The sequence below is a fragment of the Macrotis lagotis genome, chromosome 5, assembly GCF_037893015.1.
Source record: "Macrotis lagotis isolate mMagLag1 chromosome 5, bilby.v1.9.chrom.fasta, whole genome shotgun sequence".
NCBI lineage: Eukaryota > Metazoa > Chordata > Mammalia > Peramelemorphia > Peramelidae > Macrotis > Macrotis lagotis.
The window spans coordinates 35,360,516-35,382,597 of NC_133662.1; the positions used below are offsets into that span (position 1 = coordinate 35,360,516).

The 22,082-nt window shown below is 35.4% G+C and overlaps 1 protein-coding gene across 2 annotated transcripts in view; it reads right to left on the reverse strand.

Moving 5' to 3' along the window:
- LOC141523752 (glutathione S-transferase-like) overlaps positions 1-16,224 on the reverse strand; it is a 78,782-nt gene extending 62,558 nt beyond the window's left edge. Inside the window, exons 1-6 of one of the 2 annotated variants that reach the window (XM_074237191.1) lie at positions 16,043-16,217; positions 14,102-14,153; positions 9,649-9,781; positions 7,022-7,163; positions 3,047-3,178; positions 376-1,756 (exon numbers count right to left, since the gene is read on the reverse strand). In XM_074237191.1, coding sequence (XP_074093292.1) covers positions 1,604-1,756; positions 3,047-3,178; positions 7,022-7,163; positions 9,649-9,781; positions 14,102-14,153; positions 16,043-16,129 — 699 coding nt within the window. In that variant the 5' untranslated portion in view covers positions 16,130-16,217 and the 3' untranslated portion in view covers positions 376-1,603. Of the gene's footprint in view, positions 1-375; positions 1,757-3,046; positions 3,179-7,021; positions 7,164-9,648; positions 9,782-14,101; positions 14,154-16,042 lie in introns of those variants that run through there. The other variant, XM_074237190.1, reaches the window with a different exon arrangement.
- Positions 16,225-22,082: the final 5,858 nt, after the last annotated feature.

Consider the following 22,082-nt stretch of genomic DNA (forward strand, 5'->3'; position numbering starts at 1 on the left):
GTTGGGAACCATCCTCTTCCTCCAGGCATTATGTAAGCAATAAAGTGAATCAGGAAGATTAAATAAGATTAACTAAAAAAAAAACCTGTTTACCATTGTTACTTTTACAATATTGAACTCTAATAAGTAACACTGAAAGGACATATTAGACACACAAAAGCTAGGTAACCCAAATGAAAACTAAGAACCCCTAAATATTCTTAGTTTGTTTTATAATAAATTCTAACAAAATGTCCCACAGATAAATTATCTCCTTGGAAAATGAAATCACTGGTTCTCTCCTAAAACTGTCTATTGAGTTTACAAGTTAGTGCAATTTTATTCATTTTTTTATCTTATTACATTCATTTTATTTACTTTTATTTACTAAGACTATTTACTGTCTTTTTTAAATTTCATTTTTAATGTTGTTTTATTTTTTCCAATTACATACAAGGTAGTTTTCAAAATTCATTTTTTTAGAAGATTTTGAGTTCCAAATTTCCTACCTCCCTCTTTTCCCTCCCATCTCCCCATGCGGTTATTCATGTAGAATCATTATTTCCTTATTAGCAATGTCGTAAAAGAAGAATAAGGATTAAAGGGGGGGGAACCAGAAAGAAAGGGGAAAAAAAACATAAAACAAGTTTTAAAAAGTAAAAATATGTGCCTTTTGGTCTGCATTCAGACTCCAGTTTTTTCTCTGGATATGGATGGCATTTTCCATCACAAGTCTTCTAGAATTGTCCTCCATCACTGAACGATTTCAATCCATCATAGTTGATCATCACCCAGTATTTCTGTTAATGTGTATAATATTCTCCTGGTTCTGTTTACTTCATTCAGCATCTTTCATGCAAGTCTTTTCAGGTTTTTCTGAAGTTATCCTGCTCATAATTTCTTACAGAACAAGAGTACTCCATCATATACCACATCCTTTTACCATAATTTGTTCAGCCCTAAGAGTTATTTTAAAAAGGGAAATTTTCAAAGTTAATCTTCAGGTGTTTTCCTTGTTATTATTAAAATGATCTTTTTTTTGACACAAAATCATTAAAGAAAATGTCCTGTTTCTTTAATTGAAATTTCTAGTTAACAGAATTAAACAGTCATTTTTAAAACTGAAAATCTCTCTAGAATATTATCAGGCTATTTTCCTGCTTAAATTCTGTGGAGTGAATATAAGTGAACATTTCTTCTTTTGTTGAAGATACTTTCGAACAATAGAATAGGTGTAAAGATTCAAATGTATATTGAACCTAATTTATCATTTAGTAATTTTTTAAAATAAACTTTATTATTATCTTATTTACTCATAATTTATAACTTTCTCCCAAAAGTAGAATGCAGAAAATTTTAAATTAACTGGGAGTAGGTGGGAGGGAGGTAACATAACAGTGAAATCAATGTTGAATTTGAAATGGGGAAATGTATGGAAGGGAACAGGCATTTCTTAAGCATTTAATGATTCTATAATCCTGAGAAAGGTAGAGTTTTAATTAATGAAGTTTTATAATAAGCAATGTAAAAGATTAGATTTTCTGATTGAATCTAGGAATGCCACAGAATTTCTGTAGGCATAGAAACCGACATATTAATTGTGCTCTTTAGAACTCAAGAATATTTAGCTCATGTGTTTAAGAATCAAGTTTTTATCTATCTTGAATACTTTCTTTACAGCTTCCATTTCTTCACCATCCAATTTCATCTTTCTTTGACTACCAGGCTGAAGGAATTTCTGAATCCCGGGGAGCTTGCTGACTTTAGCTTTGAATTCCTAAAAAAAATAAAAGATACAACTTATAAATGAAGCAATTAGCCTTGCACTTTGGAACAGGCCCCCAGAGATGCACTGGCCACTTCTGAAGCTATTTCATCCAGTGGGAAAGCCATGAAAAACCTTTTCACCCTGTGGGCAATGACATTTGAAAATCCTCAAGAGCTCTTTGTTCTGCAAATGCATATTATATATAACATTTAAGTTATATAATAAATGAAGAAGCAACTTTCTCTTTTCAAGATGCATGTCTTGCATACACCTTTTTCCCCCCTTAATTATTTGTATAGGCTTGTTAAAAAACAAACAGGAAGTGGTAACTTGTGGTAGTGGATGAAGCACCAATTAGCTTCCATACTCAAGAAAGTCATAGGTTCGTGTCTTGCCTTTAACACATACTTGTGTGACTCAGAGCAAGTCATTTAAATTTTTATTATTCCCAGATAGTCTTCTATGACTATAATCTTCAGAGTTAGTGTTGATTTTCATTGATGGGCTGAGTTTGCTCAATGGGATTTCCCTACACCAATGAATGGTGGTTTCAGACTACCCAGTCCACAATAAAAACAGCTACATAAAAAAAATCTAATAGGAAAGCTTTAGCAAGAGCTAATAAAATGTAAATGCCTGGAGATCATGAATTCATTTTTAAATTTCTCTACCTTTACTCCCATAGATTAGCACAGTATTTTGTGCATAATAGGTGCTAATTTTTTATTTATTAGTGAATAAATTGATGACTTTATCAAATATAGGGCCTTATTCTAGCATCTCTTTCATTAAAATCCTCTTTTGCTCAAAGTGTGGAGGAGACCAATAGTTTTCAAAAGTTATACTAGTAAAATAAAAGTTTTAGGTGGTTCCACCAAGTTGGAAAAACTTTGAGTTTTGGGCCTAGCTTTGGGTTGTTTGCCCACCATCTGAAGACACATTCAGCTAGATTCATTAAGGGTCATCAACAGAGAGGGGCTCAATAGTTGATGACTGTTTTGGGCCTCAGCTGCTCACGAAGACCATCTATGAAGGAGGCTTTGGGAGATTAATAGAGTTAGGGTCAGTAGAAAAAGGACTCATATAAGGGAAATCCCAAATCTTTTAAGTCAAAAAATTAGCAAAAATGTATTAATTATTTATCTTATTCTAGGCTCTACACTAAACTTTGGAGATAAAAAGAAAAAAAAAAATCAAAAACCATCCCTGCCCTCAAGGAGCTTACATGTAAAGAGGAAGACAACATGGAAATTAATGGGTATGTACAAGATAAATAGTGATCACTTTTGATGGAATTACCTGAAGCTTAGGGAATGCAGAGAGAATGCCAGGCTTGAGTTCTTCAACCATTAGGATGACTTCAATCAGTTGTACATCTGCCCAACTCAACTGGTTTCCAATAAGATAATTTTTCCCATGGTCTTTTAATGCCTGTAGGACCAGGGACAATAAGAGAAGGGAAAGACTGTATAGAAATATAAGGCACATTACTTGCATTATAATGGAAAGAACAAAAATTCATAGATGAAACAGGGTAGAAGGAAATAGTATTTTTTATCTGAAGACAATAGCATCTTTTTTTCCTTTTATTTCATTTATTAATTTAAGGCAATGGGGTTAAGTGACTTGCCCAAGGTCACACAGCTAGGGAATTATTAAGTGTCTGAGGCTGGATTTGAACTCAGGTACTTCTGCCTCCAGGGCTGTATCTACTGCACCACCTAGCTGCCCCCAAGATAGTATTTTTATTTCTTCTTAAGTTATATTTCTTTGTATGTCAAAATTTTTAGATTTGTTAATGATTAAATTTAAAATAAAAAAATAATCTGATACATTCTCTTATAAGCAAAATGATTACTTTCCTACTAGCACTATTCCTAACTATGAATTACTGCAAATGAAAAAAAAGAGAGAAAGGCACTATATTACAAAAGAAAATTTATTTGTTTTTAGGTTTTGCAAGGTAGAGGGGTTAAGTGGCTTGCCCAGGGTCACACAGCTAGGAAATTATTATGTGCCTGGGGCCACATTTGAACTCAGGTCTCCTGACTCCAGGACCAGTGCTCTATCCACTGTACCACCTAGCTGCCCCCAAAAGAAAATTTAAAGGAAAAAAAGGATTTAGGCCAGGATTTCAGGAACCTGGATTTCTTTCTTGACTGTGTTGCTTACTACCTTTCCTGAGAATCTTTTTTTTTTTTAAGATTTTTGCAAGCAAATGGGGTTAAGTGGCTTGCCCAAGGCCACACAACTAGGTAATTATTAAGTGTCTGAGGGCAGATTTGAACTCAGGAGCTCCTGACTCCAGGGCCAATGCTCTATCCACTGCACCACCTAGCCACCCCCCTGAGAATATTCTTAGAAGATACAACACCACTGTTGTGGGGGAAGGTCTAAACTCCTTGACTATAACATCTTTTTCAAACTTGATCAAGCTTGTCCATTCACAAACCTCTACCCATTATATTTTCAGACTGTCTAAGCAGGATTGTTGTGAGGATATAACAGTCCATTGTAAGTGTCATATAAAAGTTTACTACTATTATTACTACAATCAAAAACCTTCAGTGAATTACTTCTCATGGCATCACTGCACACCAAATGCCTAAAATCTTGACTTCAATTCGGCACAAATGCTATTTTACAATGAACTCAACCAAGCAATAGTACAAATGCAAACAAAAAAAAAGGATATGTAGTCTTGTGTGATAATGATAATCAAGAAGCACAGATACATGCACAAGCAATAACTTAGAACAAGGCAGGCAATAGCAATGAATTCAGGCTACATTTAATTTAAAACTGTGAAATCAATAACAGTCCTCTAAACAATATTATTTAACAGTAGTCGATACCCTTGTAGGCAATAACCCACAAGCTGTCATGTTGCTCTATATATTTGGAATCCTACAGGAAACATCAAGTTAGTCATAAAAGGGAATCTCAGTGGAGGGAAAAAACCCCAGCAAATCCTAGAATGAGGGAAAATATTTCAACCGAAAGGAAATATCGTCATATTTAAAGAAAGTTACAAAACTTTAAAAATTAAATTTTTAAATCCCAAGGACAAGCTAATGACAGTCTTCTAGCTTTGGCAATCAATGAAACACATAACATACCCTAGACCCAGGTTGCAGCAGAATCTAATTCCCAGTTTTTGTCACTTTCCTTTACCCATATTAGGAGCCCATGGGATCATCTATTGTCCACATTCTCAGGTTGTATTGACGATCTACCTTTAAGAGTTGTAGGTTATTGAGACAGAGTTGTTTCTAAAATTTTCTTCATACAACACCCCTTTTTCCACTAAGGAACAAAACCCCAAGTATTTTTTTTTATTTTCTTTTTTTCCCCAAGTATTTTTAAATAGATTTTTTCCTATGATAGATTCTGTGAATTATCTGTTACCACAAAGTGAAACTGAAACAATTTGCATCACAAGTTTGGTATAAAAGATTTTTCTGTTTCAGATAATATTCAACAAAGCAATACACATTCTTTATATTCTTCCTACATGCATGGAGTGAGAAAGACTCATCTTTCAGAAAGACTCATCTTCAAATATGATCTCAGACATTTATTAGCTGTGTGACCCTGGATAAGTCACTTAGCCCTGTTTGATTCAATTTCCTCATCTGTAAAATGAGTTAAAGAAGGAAATGATAAAACCACCCAAGTATCTCTGCCAAGAAAACCCTACTGAACAATAGCAACAATGTATAATATTGTGTAAAGTAATAGAGATAAAAAGGTAAAAAATAATCTGATTTCTGTAATTTTGTAAAATACCAGGACATTATGGCATACATAGACAAACAGAATGCACAAAAGATATATATATATATGCTTAAAACATGATGAATAGTTGTATAAAACTTTCACTTCATTGACACTAGGAATTTTATATAGGATTTAGTTATGCAAAGAAATCTGGAAATCACCTAGTTCAAGTCCCTTATTTTTCAGGTGAAGAAAAGTTCACTGAGATCAAAATGATTTTCCCAAGATATACAAATAGAAAATAGCAAAGCTAGAACTGGAACCTAGATTTCAGATCTTAAATCCAGTATTGTATTTTGTTGCTTCCCACATGCCAGTAAAACTATGATTGATAAACTCACAGTCTAATTTACTACAGATGTCTTATGTATAACATTCTCTTCTTGGAGTCAGAAGGACCTCAATTCTCCTTCTTCCTTTCCATTTATTGTGTGGTCTTGGACAAGTCACTACTCTTCTCTAAGACTTCATTTCATCATCCATAAAATGGGGATGGTACTAACATGGTTCACCTAATAAGGTTATTGTGAGGGAAAGTAAAATAATGCTTGCAAATTATATGATAATCATAAAGACTTAATAAATGTAAGATGCAAATAATTTTAAAAATTATTTAAATTGGGCAGCTAGGTGGTGCAGTGGATAGAGCACTGGCCCTGGAGTCAGGAGGACCTGAGTTCAAATGTGAACACTTAATAATTATCTAGCTTGTGGCCTTGGGCAAGCCACTTAACCCTATTTGCCTTGCAAAAAAACTCTTAAAAATTATTTAAATTTATTTAAGGCAATGGGTTTAAGTGGCTTACCCAAGGTCATACAGTTAGGCAATTTGAACTCAGGTCCTCTTTACTCCAGGGCCAGAGCTCTATCCACTGTGCAACCTAACTACCCTTTATCCCAGAAGGTCTAGATTAAACCAGTATATTGTATATAGACTCAGAAAAATTTTCCATTTTTTATGAAAAGAACTCAAAGAGCTTTGCCACCAGCCCTTTCCACATTTAACCAATCTTAAAAAAGACTTTAAGTTCAGCTCTTTATCCACTATATGTTATTGCCTTACTTTGTGATGATGTGTGTCCTTCCTTCTCAAAGAAGACCATGACATCAGGGAGGTGATGCCATATGATGCAAGTGAATTGGATTTAAGTGAAGGAGTGCTGTGTTAAGTCACTAACTTCACTTTCTCCTCCAAAACCATCTAAGTTCAGTGGCCAGATATGAATGAGGATGACTAGAGACAGCCCTGGATGCCAGGCAATCAGGATAAGTGACTTGACCAAAGCAAGTTTAGGAACTAAGGTCCAGGGTTAGTAAGTGATATGACCCCATTTCCACAAGTTTTAAGTGTCAGAGGAAGGATCCAGGGGTCTTCCTTCAGTACCATGAGGCCTCTCTAATGTTTCTATAATTTCTCTTATTTGTGAAGTAGAAAAGATGCTTATAATTTCAGTGACTATACAGGCAGATCACACACCGGTTCATTGTTCATACCTTTTCATAAACTGGGAAGAATCTTTCAGTGGCTCTCTCGAGGATATAGTCCATATTCTTTTGTTTTTCCTCAGGCAAAGAAAATGGATAGAGCATAATCATGTCATTCAGATCCCTCATTCCTTCCACATACATGTCAATACTGGAAAAGAAAAATGGCACAAATAAAAATATGTTTACAAGAGAAAATGAATGAAGAAATAATAATAATAATAACAATAACAGAAAAAATTTTAAAATTTGCAGAACACTTTACAAACCACATTATTTTATTTGTCTCTCAACACTATAAGCTAGATACTATAGGTATTATCCCCATTTTAGAACTGAGGAAACCAAGGTTCAGAGAATGAATGACCTGCCCAGGTCATATAGAAAGTATGTGTTGGGGCAAGGTTGAAGTCTGGTCTTCCTATTAATGTTGTTTTTCAGGGGTATCCGACTCTGTGACTGTATCTGAGGTTTTCTTGACAAGACACTGGAATGGATTTGTTATTTCCTTCTCCAGTTTATTTTGTAGATGAAGAAATCGAGACAAATAGGCTTAAATGACTTGTCCAGGGTCACAGCTAGTAAGTGTCTGAGTCAAATTTGAACTCAGGATGATGAATCTTCCTGACTCCAGTCAGCACTCTTTCCATTCTGTCACCTCACCACCCTGATTTCATGTCTAATATATATATTGGATATATTACTAGCTGTGTGAATTTGGGGGAGTCACTTAAATTTTCTGTACCTCAGTTTCTTCATCTGTAAAAGGAAGAGTTTGGACTAGAAGTCTTCTAATGAATCTTCCTGCTCTAAATCTATGCTCCCACTTTGTTCCTCCTTAAAAGGCAGGTGACTGTCTCATTACCTAAAATCAAAGTTATTGGGGGTTTTTTTCCTGAAAAGAATTATTCCCCAGGAATGTTAAGAAATATAGACTTCAAAAGAAATAAATTTCAGCATTTAACAAATGAAGAGAACATAATTAATGCCCAAGAAATATTGGAATGAGTCAATTGGGCAAAGAATTTAAAATTGACTAAATTAATGGTAATAATGAAGTGGCCTCAAAAGCAGGTACAGTTCCTATGGGGAAGAGGTTGTCACTTAGAGCAAAGGTTCCAATTCACTCTAGTCAACAAATACTTATTAAATTCCTTTTATGTAGAATCAATCAATGCCCATTTACTAATTACCTGCTATATTCCTAGTACTATGTTAGGGAGATAAAGTCAAAAAGCAAACAGTCCCTAGGCTCAAAAAATGTATATTCTGTTGAGGTAAATATCGTGAACATATAGGTAAATACAAAATAATTGTGGGGGGGCCTGCATGGGAAATGAATGAAATCAAAAAAGGGCTCATGAAGGAAATAGCTCTTGATCTGAGCTTTGAAGGGATCTTGAAATTCTAAGAGACAATGGTAAAGAGGGAGTGCATTCCAGACATGGGGACATTTTGCAAAGGGTGCTTTTGCAAAGGCAGAGACTGGAGTTTTAATATTGTGTTTGAAGCAGCAAGAAGGCAAATATGCCTGAAAGGTAAAGTGTGAAAAGGTGATCAATATGTGATAAGTCTAGAAAGACATAAGCTGGAGCTTAACTTCAGTTTTGAATGGCAATGAATATAAAAATAGCAAAGTTTTTATTTTATCTTGAGATCAGGAACCACTGGAGATTTTTTCAAATTAGTAAAGATTATTATTATTATTATTATTAGGTTTGGGTCTTTTTTTTTTTGAGATCCAAAAACCATTATTTTTTATTCTCCCAAGAAAGTCATCTATGTATCTGTGGGTGGGTCAGCCCATTGTCTAAAAGGTTTAAAATGTTAGTGGGGAGGAATTCCATAAGCATTCCATTAGAATATAAGCTCTTTGGAGCAGCTAGGGTGGCTCAGTGAATAGAGCACCGGCCCTAGAGTCAGGAGTATCTGAGTTCAAATCTGACCTCAGACACTTAATAATTGCCTAGCTGTGTGGCCTTGGGCAAGCCACTTAACCCCCCATTTGCCTTGCAAAAACCTAAAAGGAAAAAAAAGAATATAACCTCTCTGAGGACAGAAACTTTGCCTCTTTTTAATATCCTCTGAGCATAGTACATCCTGGAACGTGGTAGATGCTTAATAAATGTCTATTGATTAAATTGATTGATAAATCTACAAAACCCAATATCATTACCTTATAGTCAGCTTTCTACTACAAAATTAGATTGTTTTTCTCCTTGGACCTTCCATTACTTTGCTACTCCCACCTAGTAGACACCCACTATTAGGCCAACCTCAGTCCAGCAGCATCTCAGATAAGGAAAGGAAGTTAGAAAGTTTTACATATTCAAAGCATGATGATAAGAGCATTATTGCTTTTGTACTGAAAAGAAAATAACTAACACAATTTCATTTTGAGATAGAAGTTGTAATGAATATATATATATATATATATGTATATATACATATATACATATATATATATATATATATTTATAGCAAGCCTTGGAGTTAGGTTTTCCTAGGTTCAGGTCTTGTGTTTGAACTCTATTGCCCAGTTCAAATCAGTTGCCAATCTCAATTTTTAAAAGAAATTTCCTAAAATGAAAAAAAGTGGTTTTTATACTACTATAAGCATTCAATGATTACTGTACAGTGCTTTTTCTTTCAGGTCCTTCCCATAAAGGTTATATTTTGTAGCTATATATTTCAGGATAGCTCTGCTTTGTACTAGGTACATTCCATCCATTTCAACCATTGGTACTTGTTGATACATGAGTTTTCCACCTAAAAACAAAAAGAAAAGCTGAGTCAATAGCTGATTCCCCTTGACTATGGTAGGATAATAGAATCATAATTCTGGAATCAGAAGGGATCCTTGAGGTCATCTAGATCAACTCTCTCATTTTGCAATGAAGGAAACTGAGACCCAAGAAAGTTACACGATCTATTTAATATTATATTTATTTCCTTCCCGTACTTACATAGGTGGTACATTGGAAAGCGTTCTGGACTTAGAGTTAAGAAGACCAAACTTCTTATCCTATCCCAGGCACTTGCTAGCTATGTGATTCTGGGCAAATCACTTAACCGTTTCTAATGGATCTCCATATTTCTAATCTCTGTCTTATCCAATGTCGTTCCTAATTAGTCATTTGGAAGGATGACAATTATCAAGTTGTTTTTCAATTACATCCTGTCCCTCTTCTAAAAAATTAAGTACACATTTGACATACATTGTGTTTATTTTGTATTCATATACTAATGTTTAAACCTGTGAACTTAATGACTAAGAAGTAAAAGGAAATACCTGAAAAATAACTTGGGGTCTCATGAAACCAGATTTCCCCATTTTGATTCACTAGATGATTATTTTGTAACCATATAAAATATTTTCTTTTGATTCACTAGATGATTATTTTGTAAGCAAATAAAATATTTTCTGTTTAACTTTTATAAGTAGGTATGTAGAAATGGATGATTTTCATTAAAATTAATTTATTTGCTGAATTTAAAATTTAATCCTTTTGAGACCATCCAAAAGCAAAATTGTATTTGTATGGATAACAAATATGATTTAATTCTCTAGAGACTTTTGTAGTTATTTACTAACCTTTGTCGGAGTATGATAAGCAAGGCAGTTCCCACCCTGTAGAAGTTTACAGTTCTAATGGGAAAAGGCAATACATAAAGGGGAAATAGATATCAGAAAAAATATGTTTATGGCAAAATACACCTAACAGAAACTCAAGCTGTTAGGGTCAGAATGTGAGTTCTGGTATGATGGGAATGAGGAGTATGGTCAGTGTACAGACTGCATAGTTTAAAATTGATTGGAAAGGAGAGTGGTGTCTGTTGCCAAGCAAAATAAGGCCCACCTGTCAGAACCAGGGTCCTAGAGTCAGACAGAATTCTAATGGGAACAATTCTAGTCCTGATCTCTTTAACATCTTTCATATTCCCCCTTTCAGCTCCTTTGGAACATCTATACCTGGAGCTAATTCAAATTCCACACATCTAAAACTGAACTCATCTTCTTCCATCTCCTCAACTTCGAGCTACCCCCAAAACCCCCCACATCACCACCACTGTCTGACCATCTTTCTAACTTCCTTATTTTGGGCAATGATACTATACTCTCCTGTATTACTGCTCACAACTCCAGGGCCATCCTTGAATTTTCCCTCATCTATCTCACATGTCCTATCAATCCTGTCAGTTCTGTCCCATTTCTACTACCTCATTATTCCATTACCTCAATGCCCCAAATTCAGATGCTCATCACTTTTCATCTACAAATGAAAAAATACACACATTGTGATAAAATCAGATAACTTAGGTTTTGCCAGAACCCTGGCTTTGCTACTTGTGTTTTTATGACCTTGATCAACTCAATTACCCTGAACCTTGGTTTTCCCATCTGCAAAATGAGAGAGTTAGACTAGATGATCTCAGGAACTTTTTTCTCAATTTCTATGAGCCTATGACTCTCTTGTAATTACCTTCCAAGTGGTACCTCCTGACTGTTCCTCCAACATCTTTCTGATAAACAGTTGTGTTTGTGTCATCCATCTTTGCTCAAAAAGGACTCCTGAATGAAGGTCAAACCACATTCTTCCCCACCCCCCATCCAGATCCAATGACCTTTACCAATCTCATTTCATATTTGGTTTTTTTGGGGGGGATTTTTTAGGTTTTTGCAAGGCAATGGGTTTAAGTGGCTTGCCCAACACAACACAGCTAGATAATTATTAAGTGTCTGAGGCCAGATTTGAACTCAGGTACTCCTGACTCCAAGGCTGGTACTGTATCCACCAAGTCGCCTAGTGACCCCTATATTTGTTGTTGTTATTTAGTCATTTTTCAGTCACATCCAACAATTGTGACTCCATTTAGGATTTTCTTGACATTTTACAAATGAGGTAACTGAAGCAAACGGGATTAATCCTGAGACTTACTCAGGGATCACACAACTAGTAAGTGTATGAAGCCAGATTTGAATTTAGGAAGAGGAATATACCTGATCCAGGTCTGGCACTCTATCCACTATGCCACTTGGTGAAGTCAAACTCAAATAGGAAGGGATTTTTGTGGACTACATAATGTCTTAGAAAACCACAAATTAACATTATCTGAGTTGTATTTTTATTTGTTTTCTAAATCACTTACCAATTATATTCTAATCTGGTTTCCTTTTTCACTTAAGGGCAGCTTTCCAGAAATTTCACACCTCTTTGATGCTCTTCATGAATTACTTGCCAAACCCCAACACAGACTTCTGTGTCTTATTCCTAGATTGTCCTTCCCTATTATTTCTTTCTATTGGCATCCTACCCATCATGGGAAGCCAACTCAAAAACCATTTCCTCCATAGAGCCTTTTCTGATCTTCTGATTATCACAGTATTTTGTATTCCTGTGATGTAGAAATCACATTCTAATATTAGGTATATACAATTCGGAGGTAAAATTTAGGATTAAAGACTCATACGTTGAGAGCTATAGAGGTCCTTAAAGATTTTTCCCTCAATTAGACTGTAAAATTCTTGAGGGCACAATACCTGTTTTGTTTATCCTTGTGTTTTTCTGAGCTCCTTAGCTCAGGGTTCCTCAAAAACTCGTCATTTAATAAATACTTACTTAAAGAATGAAAGCTAATTCATATCATAGTGTTAGCAAATTAATACATATATATTGTCTCTGCAAAGACTTACATTTTTCAAGAATATACCTGAACAGATTAACATTCCCCACCCCTTCCCTCCAAATTTCAGATATGAGAATTATTTTTCAACAGAGGTTAGATGAGAACTTCTGGTCACATTAATATTAAATGGGCACTAAATTTAAAATCTGGTGTCCTGGGCTTGGATCTAAGTTCTGCTACCTACTAGCTATATTGCCTTGGAGAACTCATTTACCCTCTCTGACCCTTAGTTTTCTCATCTGTAAAATGGGAATAATGTATTACATATGTTATTCTATTTGTATAAGCCTTAAATTTTTACTCGGTACATTCTAAAGCTCAAGTCTGCCACAATGCCCATTCACTTTCTGGAGCTAGGTAAGTCTGCTTATTCCCTCAGTCTCCTTACTCAGTGTTACAATATTCCCAATTCCTGACTCCTGGACTCCCACAAATAATAATCACTAGCATTTAAAATTTTTTAAGTTTTCAAAGAACTTTGTATTGCATATATTATTCCATCTGAGACTCACAACTACTATCAATCATTTTAGTGAAGAGGAAATTAAGACTAAAAGTTGAGTGACTTTCTTAGGATCATACAGCAAAGTCTTGAGGAAGGATTTTAACTCTGATCTTCCTGATTCTAGGTTCATCTTTCTAGTTACTGCAACACCTGCTTTAAAGTGAAGACAGTTTATTGAGAACAAAGACTTTGTTTATAGAGAGCAAAGACTCTAAAAGCTTTCTGGAAAAAAAAAAGGAAATAAAATTTTATTAACCTTGTACCAAGAACTCTCTATGTGTTTTTAAAAATATTATCCCATTTAATTCTCACAAATCTAAAAGGCATCCCCATTTTATGTTTTTTTTCCCCTTCCTTTTGTGTGTGGAGCAATGGGGTTATGTGACTTGCCCAGTATCACACAGTAAAGTCTCTGAGGTGGGATTTGAACTCAGATTTTCCTGACTCCAGGACTGCTACTCTTTCCACTGACCCCTTCTTGTTTGTTTGTTTGCTTTTTTGACCCTTGCATTCATGGAATCACATGACCCAACTCCAACCTAACTTTTCTAGCCTTAAATCCCATCAATCTTTTACTTCAACTACTATTTCTTAATAGGAGGCAAGGACCCTTTTGTTTCAGGAGAAAAATAGTTTTACTTTCTTCCCTGATATTGGTTATTTTGAAATTCAAACCCTACCTTTGAGATTAAGAGAAGTACACTCTTGTGTACTGTCCCATATAATTCCTGTCCATTCTACAATTTATAATATATTTTTTTAACATATATAGACTCAGAGAATTTTAGGACTTCAAGGGATCTTAGAGATTTTCTGTATGTTTTCTCAGGCAAGGTAATAGTAGTTAATTGATTTTCATGGACTAGCATAGTGCTACAATAAGGCTTTGAACTCACGCTTAACGAAATTCTCAAAATCTTCAGCTGTTTCAAAAAGCTCTTCTTCATACTAGAAAGGAGAAGGACACAAGAGGATGTCAGAGCAATGCAATCATAAAATGTTAGCACTGGGAGAGACTATAGAGATTACCTAAAATAGCTAGGTGACATAATGGATAGAGCAAAGAGTAGGAGCCACAAAGACCTAAATTTAAATCCTGCCTTAAGTAACATATTTCCTAGCTGGGTAACCTTGGGCACATTTAATTTCTCTAAGCCTCAGTTTCCTGTTCTACAAAAATAAGAAGTTTGGACTAAAAGACCTCCAAGATTCCTTCCATTCTACATCAATGATTCTATGATGCTCTTATCCACTAGTTCTCAACTTTTTATTCTCAGAGTCCCCCTTTACATTCTTAATGCAATATTTTTGAGGATCCTCTCAAAGAGCTTCTGTTTATATCTTCTATCTATTGATATTTGAAACATGGATATTAAAACAGCTAAATTTAAATTAAATATATTGTAATTTATTTGAATTTAATATATTATAATTATAAAAATATTTTTAAAATTTTCATTCACTTAAAATAACAATAATAATGGAGCAGCTAGGTGACGTAGTGGATAAAGCACTGGCCCTGGAGTCAGGAGTACCTGGGTTCAAATCCAGTCTCAGACACTTAATCATTACCTAGCTGTGTGGCCTTGGGCAAGCCACTTAACGCCATTTGCCTTGCAAAAACCTTAAAAAAAATAAAAATAAAATAACAATAACAATAATATACCCATTAAATATTAAACTAATGTGTGTGTCCATATGGTACGCTCTTGAAAACTCTGCAGAGCTTTATGCCTAACCTAGGTCATAGTATAATGTAAAGAATTTTTCAATATTTAAAAAGAGGTTGTTCAAATTTACAGTAGCCACATTACACATCCATCCACAAAGTAGTTATATATAACTATATATAGAGTTATATTTTCAATCTTGTGACAGATGAGCAGAACTGAAGTCCCTTGGATCCTAGGATGCAGGCAGACTTGGAAGGTACAATGGGAATGATCTCACTTATTTGGCAGGATTGGAAACTGAATCCCAGAGAGGGAAAGTGATTTTCCAATATTAGAGCAAAGGGAGAAAAATAATTTACCACTTGAAAGATTATTACAAATTTTTCTAGTATTCAATCTAAATTATTATTGTTTAAAAGTTTAGAAACTTCACAAAGATTTTAGGAAGGTTTTATATAGATAGATAGATAGATAGATAGATAGATAGATAGATAGATATAGATATAGATATATATAGATATAAAATGAATCTGAACCTTCACCAAGTCCATAAAAATGAAGATTGTTTAAATCTCTTTAGAAACTAACACAACCTCTTTCCTTGTTATTATTCAATTCTCCAAAATGTTGAGCTTTTTAATTAATAACAACACTAAGCAATAATAATCTATTAGTGAATTAATCTAAACTTGTATCATTCTTTGTGTTAAAGCATAGAAAACTTGTTTTTTAAGAGTCATTACAGTATAGGCAAAGATCATAGAATCACAAAATGTTAAAGCTAGAAGGGACTTCAGATATAACCTAATCAATGCTTCCTTTTTACAAATGACTCTAAGTCTCAGAAATGCAAGGTTTGTCTAATGGTGTAGAGGTAACTGCTAGTTATCACCATGATTTAGACCCACATCTGCTGACTATAGGTCCAGTGAACTTTGTACTACACTCTGTTTCCATGTTCAGTAGGAGAACTCAATCAACACTTAATTATCGAGATGAATGTCACCTTCAGCTTGCTCTGGAGACTCAGTTACTGTTAAAGAAAAAAATGTTTAGACCCCCTTTTTGAAGGGAGTTATTCAGTGAGTTTCAAGTTTCTTCTCTACTAGTAAATATTTAATTAGTCTGAAGAAAAAGAATAAATCTAAGAAATAAAACATCTACCTCCACATCAGCAGCTGCCAAGAGCCAGCGCACTGATTCCATTCTGCCTCTTCCATTGAAGTAATAAAGTTTGGGCTTCCCAGCCATGATTTTTCAATTTCTGCTTTCTGAAAAACAGGAGAGAGCAAACAATCTGACTATGACCTTAATATACAAGTCGTCCTTTTCGTAATCTTCATTCCACTGGAGAAAAATGAGGAAAGTCCAAATACTAAGAGCCAATGAATTTGAGGCAAGACCCAGGAGGAAAGAAGAGGGAGGAGATTCATGTGAAGGGCAAGCTTCAGACCTCCCATTTTCTTCTAAAGACAGGGTAGCTAGGCATGATTCTGTAAATTGATCTGTAAATTGATTGAAATATATTTGGGACTTTGGGGAGTAGTAACAGATCAGTTTCACCTGGTCCACATAGAATATTTGAAATGTAAAGACAGAATTTCTTTCATTGTGTAAGAAATGTCTACCAGGATAATTTTTTATCATTATATCAAAGTTGGTCATCCAAGTCTGGATATCATGGACATATAGATAACTCCCTTTTTGACTCCAGGCGTAATTTGGGTGTGATTCAGGTTATGCAAATAAAGTTTAAGTCTTCATCTAGGCTAGGAAATTCACCATCAAAATACACAAAGCATAAATCAAATAGAAAAGTCTTCAGTTAGGACAAAGTAAATGATTTGGACCTGTGCTTTCATTTATGTAGTAAGCTCCCTGGTGAAGAAATTCCCTTCATCAACAACAGATCGCTGTTTGTTATGCTGTTTTTTAGCCTGGAACATAGAAAGGTTAAGCAATTTGCCCAGGATCATGCAGTCAGTAGGATTCAGAGGCAGAAATAGGATTCAAGTCTTCCTAAGGCTCAAGTGACTTGTCTTATCTACACACAAATGCCTCTCTTCTTCTCCAGTCGAAAAATCCATTCCAATTAAATGTATATTGTTATCTTGGCTCAATGATTAATTTCAAATAAACAAGGAAAATAGCCCTATACCTAAAGAGGTACAATTTTACACAGATTTGCACACTGCCAACTAGAAGAGAAATATTCCCTGAAAAACTACAAGCTTTTAGGGTAATGTCTCAATTGAAATAACTTTAACAATTATCTGTGCTTCTGATGTCTTACCCTATTTCTAAAGTTGTTGCAGTTTTTGTTTGGGGCTGAGATTAGAGCTCCTTCTTTAGAAGAAGTGTTAGCACTCTTTTGTGAGACTGTCCAGCTAATATCCCTGGAAATAACATCATTTTCAGTTCTTTTGTTATTCAGGGTCACAGCCAGGCTTAGTCAGTAAATAAAAGGGATTCTCACCTACTATCAAGATCTTTTTTCCCTCTGATAATATTCATCCTCTTCCTTCAAAGTAATTCTCCTAACCTCCTTGATATTTTGGTTGGGAAGAGTAAAATCTCTATCATGGCTTGGGTAGATGGTATACAAGTCATTTTAAAATTTAAAGCTTTGATAGCCCTCAAGGAGCCATTTAGCAACATTGGAAGGGCAGAGGTGGCAACTTAATTCCTGCCTTTCCTGTCACTCCATCCAAATCCCTGTCTTTCTTCACCTATGGCAATTATTTATTAATCAAAACATTTGATTAAACAAAACATCAGAAAGTTAAAGGATTGTTCCTTCCAAAATCACTCATATGTTTCTTGAACATTAGCTTCCACTCTGAAATTCTCTGATCATATATCTCTCTCTGCCTTGCAATTCTATTCTTCATTCTCATTTTGATCTTCAATCCTTTGTCAAAGTTAATAATCTTAACAGCTTATGCTGTTGGCCAAAGTCTAAATTCTCAATCTGTCATTAAAAATTATTGTTATTTCTCCTGTTAATTGCTTTTAACAATCACAGGAATATAGATGATTAAAATGTGGAAAGACCTGCCTTCTTATCTTTGTGAGAACCACATAGGTTTCTGGTTTCTGTTAAATATTAAATCAGGTATGAGATAGATAGCCATCTTCTCTATAACAAGATGGTAATGTAAGGAAGACACTGTGAGTAAATGTGTAACCGATTTACTGGTCACCAGAAATTTTAACGATCTTCTCAAATTCTCTCCCTCTCCCTCTCTCAGTCTTGCTCTCCCTCTCTCATTCACTCTGGGTCTGGGATGATAACCAGCTTATAGGTTTCTTGGTAAATCTTAGAGAATAATTCTTTGCCTTGCCTAACCATTATTGTTTATTTTCATATTATTCATATTATTATTATTACTATTATAGTTAGCACTTCTACCCTTCTGTTCTTTCCCAGATCATCACCTTGCTCTGGCTTCACAATCCTCCTTTTGCCAATAGTTCTGCTGTATGCTGTCCTTTCCTCTCTAGGACTCTTACCCCACTTAGTTTATTGTCAATATAGTCCTGCTAAATTTCAGCCTTGGATTATTCCTACCATCCACTACCTTCACTCCGACTCACATGCTCTTGAAGGAAGGAGGAAATCATGAAATCATGTTCCCAGAGTTTACTATGAATTTCTGTTACACAGTCTCAACTGGACCTCTGTAACAAGGAAATTTTTTTTTATATCTCCTTTAATCAGTTCACTATTCTATTCCCTTTTTAGCTTTTCCAAAGCTATTTTTATCATGCCTCTAACATCCCACAGCTCTCCTTTTCCCTCCCCTATCAGCTGAGAGATTTTTCTCATAATTCACTGAATAAAATTGAGATCATTCAAGGAAAGCTCCCTTTTGTTGCCACCTCCTCTCACATCAGTCTGATCCTTTTCACCAATATTTCTTTTAACTCTACAATATAAGTAAAAGAGGAACTCTTCCAAAAGCAAATCCCTCTACCTGCACAAGTGATCTCTTTCTATTCCATCTTCTCCCAGAAGATTGCTCCTCTCTCACCTCCACTCTCTTACTAATCTTTCATTCTGTCCATAGGCTACTTGTCTACCTACAAAACTAAGGAAGTTTCTACATTTTAAAATAACAGATTTGACCCACATGCTGCACTTTACTGACCCCCTAGAAAGGTCAGTGATGGTCTCAGAGAATATAATGAAACATGTACCCTTCCTCACAATGGAAAAATAGGAGGATCAAATGCCAAATGTTCTATTTGGTATTCAAAGCCCTTCCTAATCCAGCCCCTTCCTATCTTTACAGTTGTCTTATACCTTACTCCCTCCCAGGCAATGATGATGTTTACTCTACATTCTAGAGGACCCTGATGTCAGGGAGGTGATGCCAAAACAAGCACTTGAATTGGATTTGAACCTCACTTTCTCCTCTGGAGTAATCTGAATACAGTGGCCAGATATGAATCAGGATGACTGGAGATAGTTCTGGTTGTGAGGCAATCAGGGTTAAGTGACTTGCCCCGGTCACACAGCTAGTAAGTGCCTGGAACTGGATTTGAACTCATGTCCTCCTAATTTCTGGGCCAGCACTCCACTCATCTAGCTGTCCCTCCCACATACTCTTGTAGCCAATGACACCACCCACCTAAACTGTTGTGCAAACAAGACTCTCTATTTGTAGGTTCTGGGCATTTTCTCTAACTGTCTCCGCTGTCTGAAACACTTCCTCCTCTGACCAACCTGGCTTCCTTCCCTTAACTAAAACTTCACCTTCTATAGGAAGTCTTTGCCAACTCTATTACTTCTAATGCCTTCTCACTGTTAAAGGTTTTCCATTTATCCTGAACATAGCTTGCTTTGTAAAAAATTATTGTATGTTGCCTCCCTAATTAGAGGAACTCCCCAATTGTGATCTCCTTGAGCTCACAGATTAGCTTTTGATTTTTTTGTATCCCTAGTGTTTAGCACAGTGTGGCACAAAGTAGATACTTAATAAATATTGATTGATTGATGACTAGGAAAGAATCTTGCATATTTTGCCAGCCTAAGTTTCTTTATTGTAAAACAATAATTTAATCTGTTACCACAGACCAGATATACTTCAAAGAAAAGTTAAAACAAATTATTAAGTACATGTATTTTTTTTTTAAAATGAAGGCACCATCTCTAAGGCTCCTTCTAGTTTAATTCTGAGTATGATTGTAGTCTTTTGTTTTTAACCCCTCTTCCTTTAGAAATCTGTTCATTGGGAGCAGTGAGGTGGCACAGTGAATAGAGCCCCTGCCTGGAGTCAGGAGGACCTGAGTTCAAATATGACCTCAGTCACTTAATAATGATCGAGCTGTGTGGCCTTGAGCAAGTCACTTAACCCCATTGCCTTACAAAAACACAAAACCAAAAAGGAAAAGAAATCTGTCCACTGCTTATACTCCATTGTTCTCATTGACAACAAAAAAACAAGTTTCTATCAATTAAAATCCATTTGCAAGAATTTACAGCTTTCTTGGTGTGAAATTATTCTTTCAATGCAAACTTAAACTTTTATATTTAGAAGGTCTTAGTGAATAACTGTAGTTGAAAAAGAGCTGTCATAGAATGGCTAATCTGGTGATGAATCTTTCCAAATTCAATAAAATTGGTCCTTGGATGACAGATAGTCCATCACTAGACCTATATTCATCCCTTTCTCTCCATTAGCTACCATCCTAATACATGCCCTCATCTCTTCTTGCCTAGACTATAAAATCTTTCCAGTTGGATTCCCTGTCTCAATAATTCATCATCCACCCACCTGCCAAATTTATATTCTTAAAGTTCAGACATTCCCTGCTCAAGTGTTCTAGAAACCTCCAGGGGATGCATAGCCAGTCATATCTCTGGAGACCTGACTTATCAATGTGACTGGGAATTGGGATGTTTCCTCAGAATTTTTGTTTAGGCTACATTTGTATTTCCAGCATTTAATACAGACTGGCACAGATGCTTAATTAATATGTATTTTTTTAGGTTTTTGCAAGGCAAATGAGTTTAAGTGGCTTGCCCAAGGCCACACAGCTAGGTAATTATTAAGTGTCTGAGACCGGATTTGAATCCAGGTACTTCTGACTCCAGGGCCGGTGCTTTATCCATTAATTAATATGTATTGACCAACCCAATTCATCAGTCTAAGAGTGAGTCGGGATAAGGCTCCTCAGAATTTAAATACAAGGCTGTATTTGTATTTCCAGTATTTAGCACAGACTGGCATGCTGAATTAAAAGCCTTTCCAGTTTAGTAGGACCTGCCAGACCTTGAATTCTGCTGAGACTTTTGACAACTCAGGATCAACTCCATGCCACCACCAGGAGGCATCCCAGGAGAACTTTAGTAAAGCACTGCATTGTATTAATATGATCTATAATTATTTTAACAGGATTTGGCAGAGGATGTTAAAGGATGTTAAAGCTGGAAGGAACTTTAGTCCAAATTCTTCATTTCATAGATGAGAAAAATAGATGTGGATAAGTAAAGGAAGTTTCCCCAAATCCCACAATATTTGCGCCCAGGTCTGACCAACTAGACTATACTGATTTACTCGCAATGGAAAAATAGGAGGATCAAATGCCAAATGTTCTATTTGGTATTCAAAGCCCTTCATAATCCAGCCCAGAGTATGATCCAGTGTTCTTTTCACCAAACTATGCCAGGACAGTCTAAGTGGGAAAATTTGAAGGGAGCGTGGCTGTATGCAGAGCAGGGAGTTAATGGTATTTGTTTACTTGAGACTTTTCAGAGTTGACCTTTTGAATTCTGGGTTTCTCTCCTTGAATTCTTGGCTAGATCCTGTTGTACCAAGGAGATAATATAGTTGTCATATGGTAAAATACTGCCTTGAAAATTCTGCTTAAATCCATGCTCTGGGGACACATACAGTTCAGGAAGAACCATCTCAACATGATTGAATAGGATGAGTATCTCTCCACCAAATATTCTCACCCCTGCAGTTTTTCATGATTTCCTCCCATTTGCTTCTTTCTTAATGCTACTCCTCAATATCCTTTGTTGCATTATCATTCATTTTTGGCCCCTTCACAAGAACCTCAAGTCATCATCCTTGGCCATTTCATTCTTTCTCTTGGTGACCTTCATTCAATTATCAGCAGACAACTCTCAGATTTTATATCTACATATCTCTATGTATGTATGTATGAATATGTAAATACAGGAGATATATTA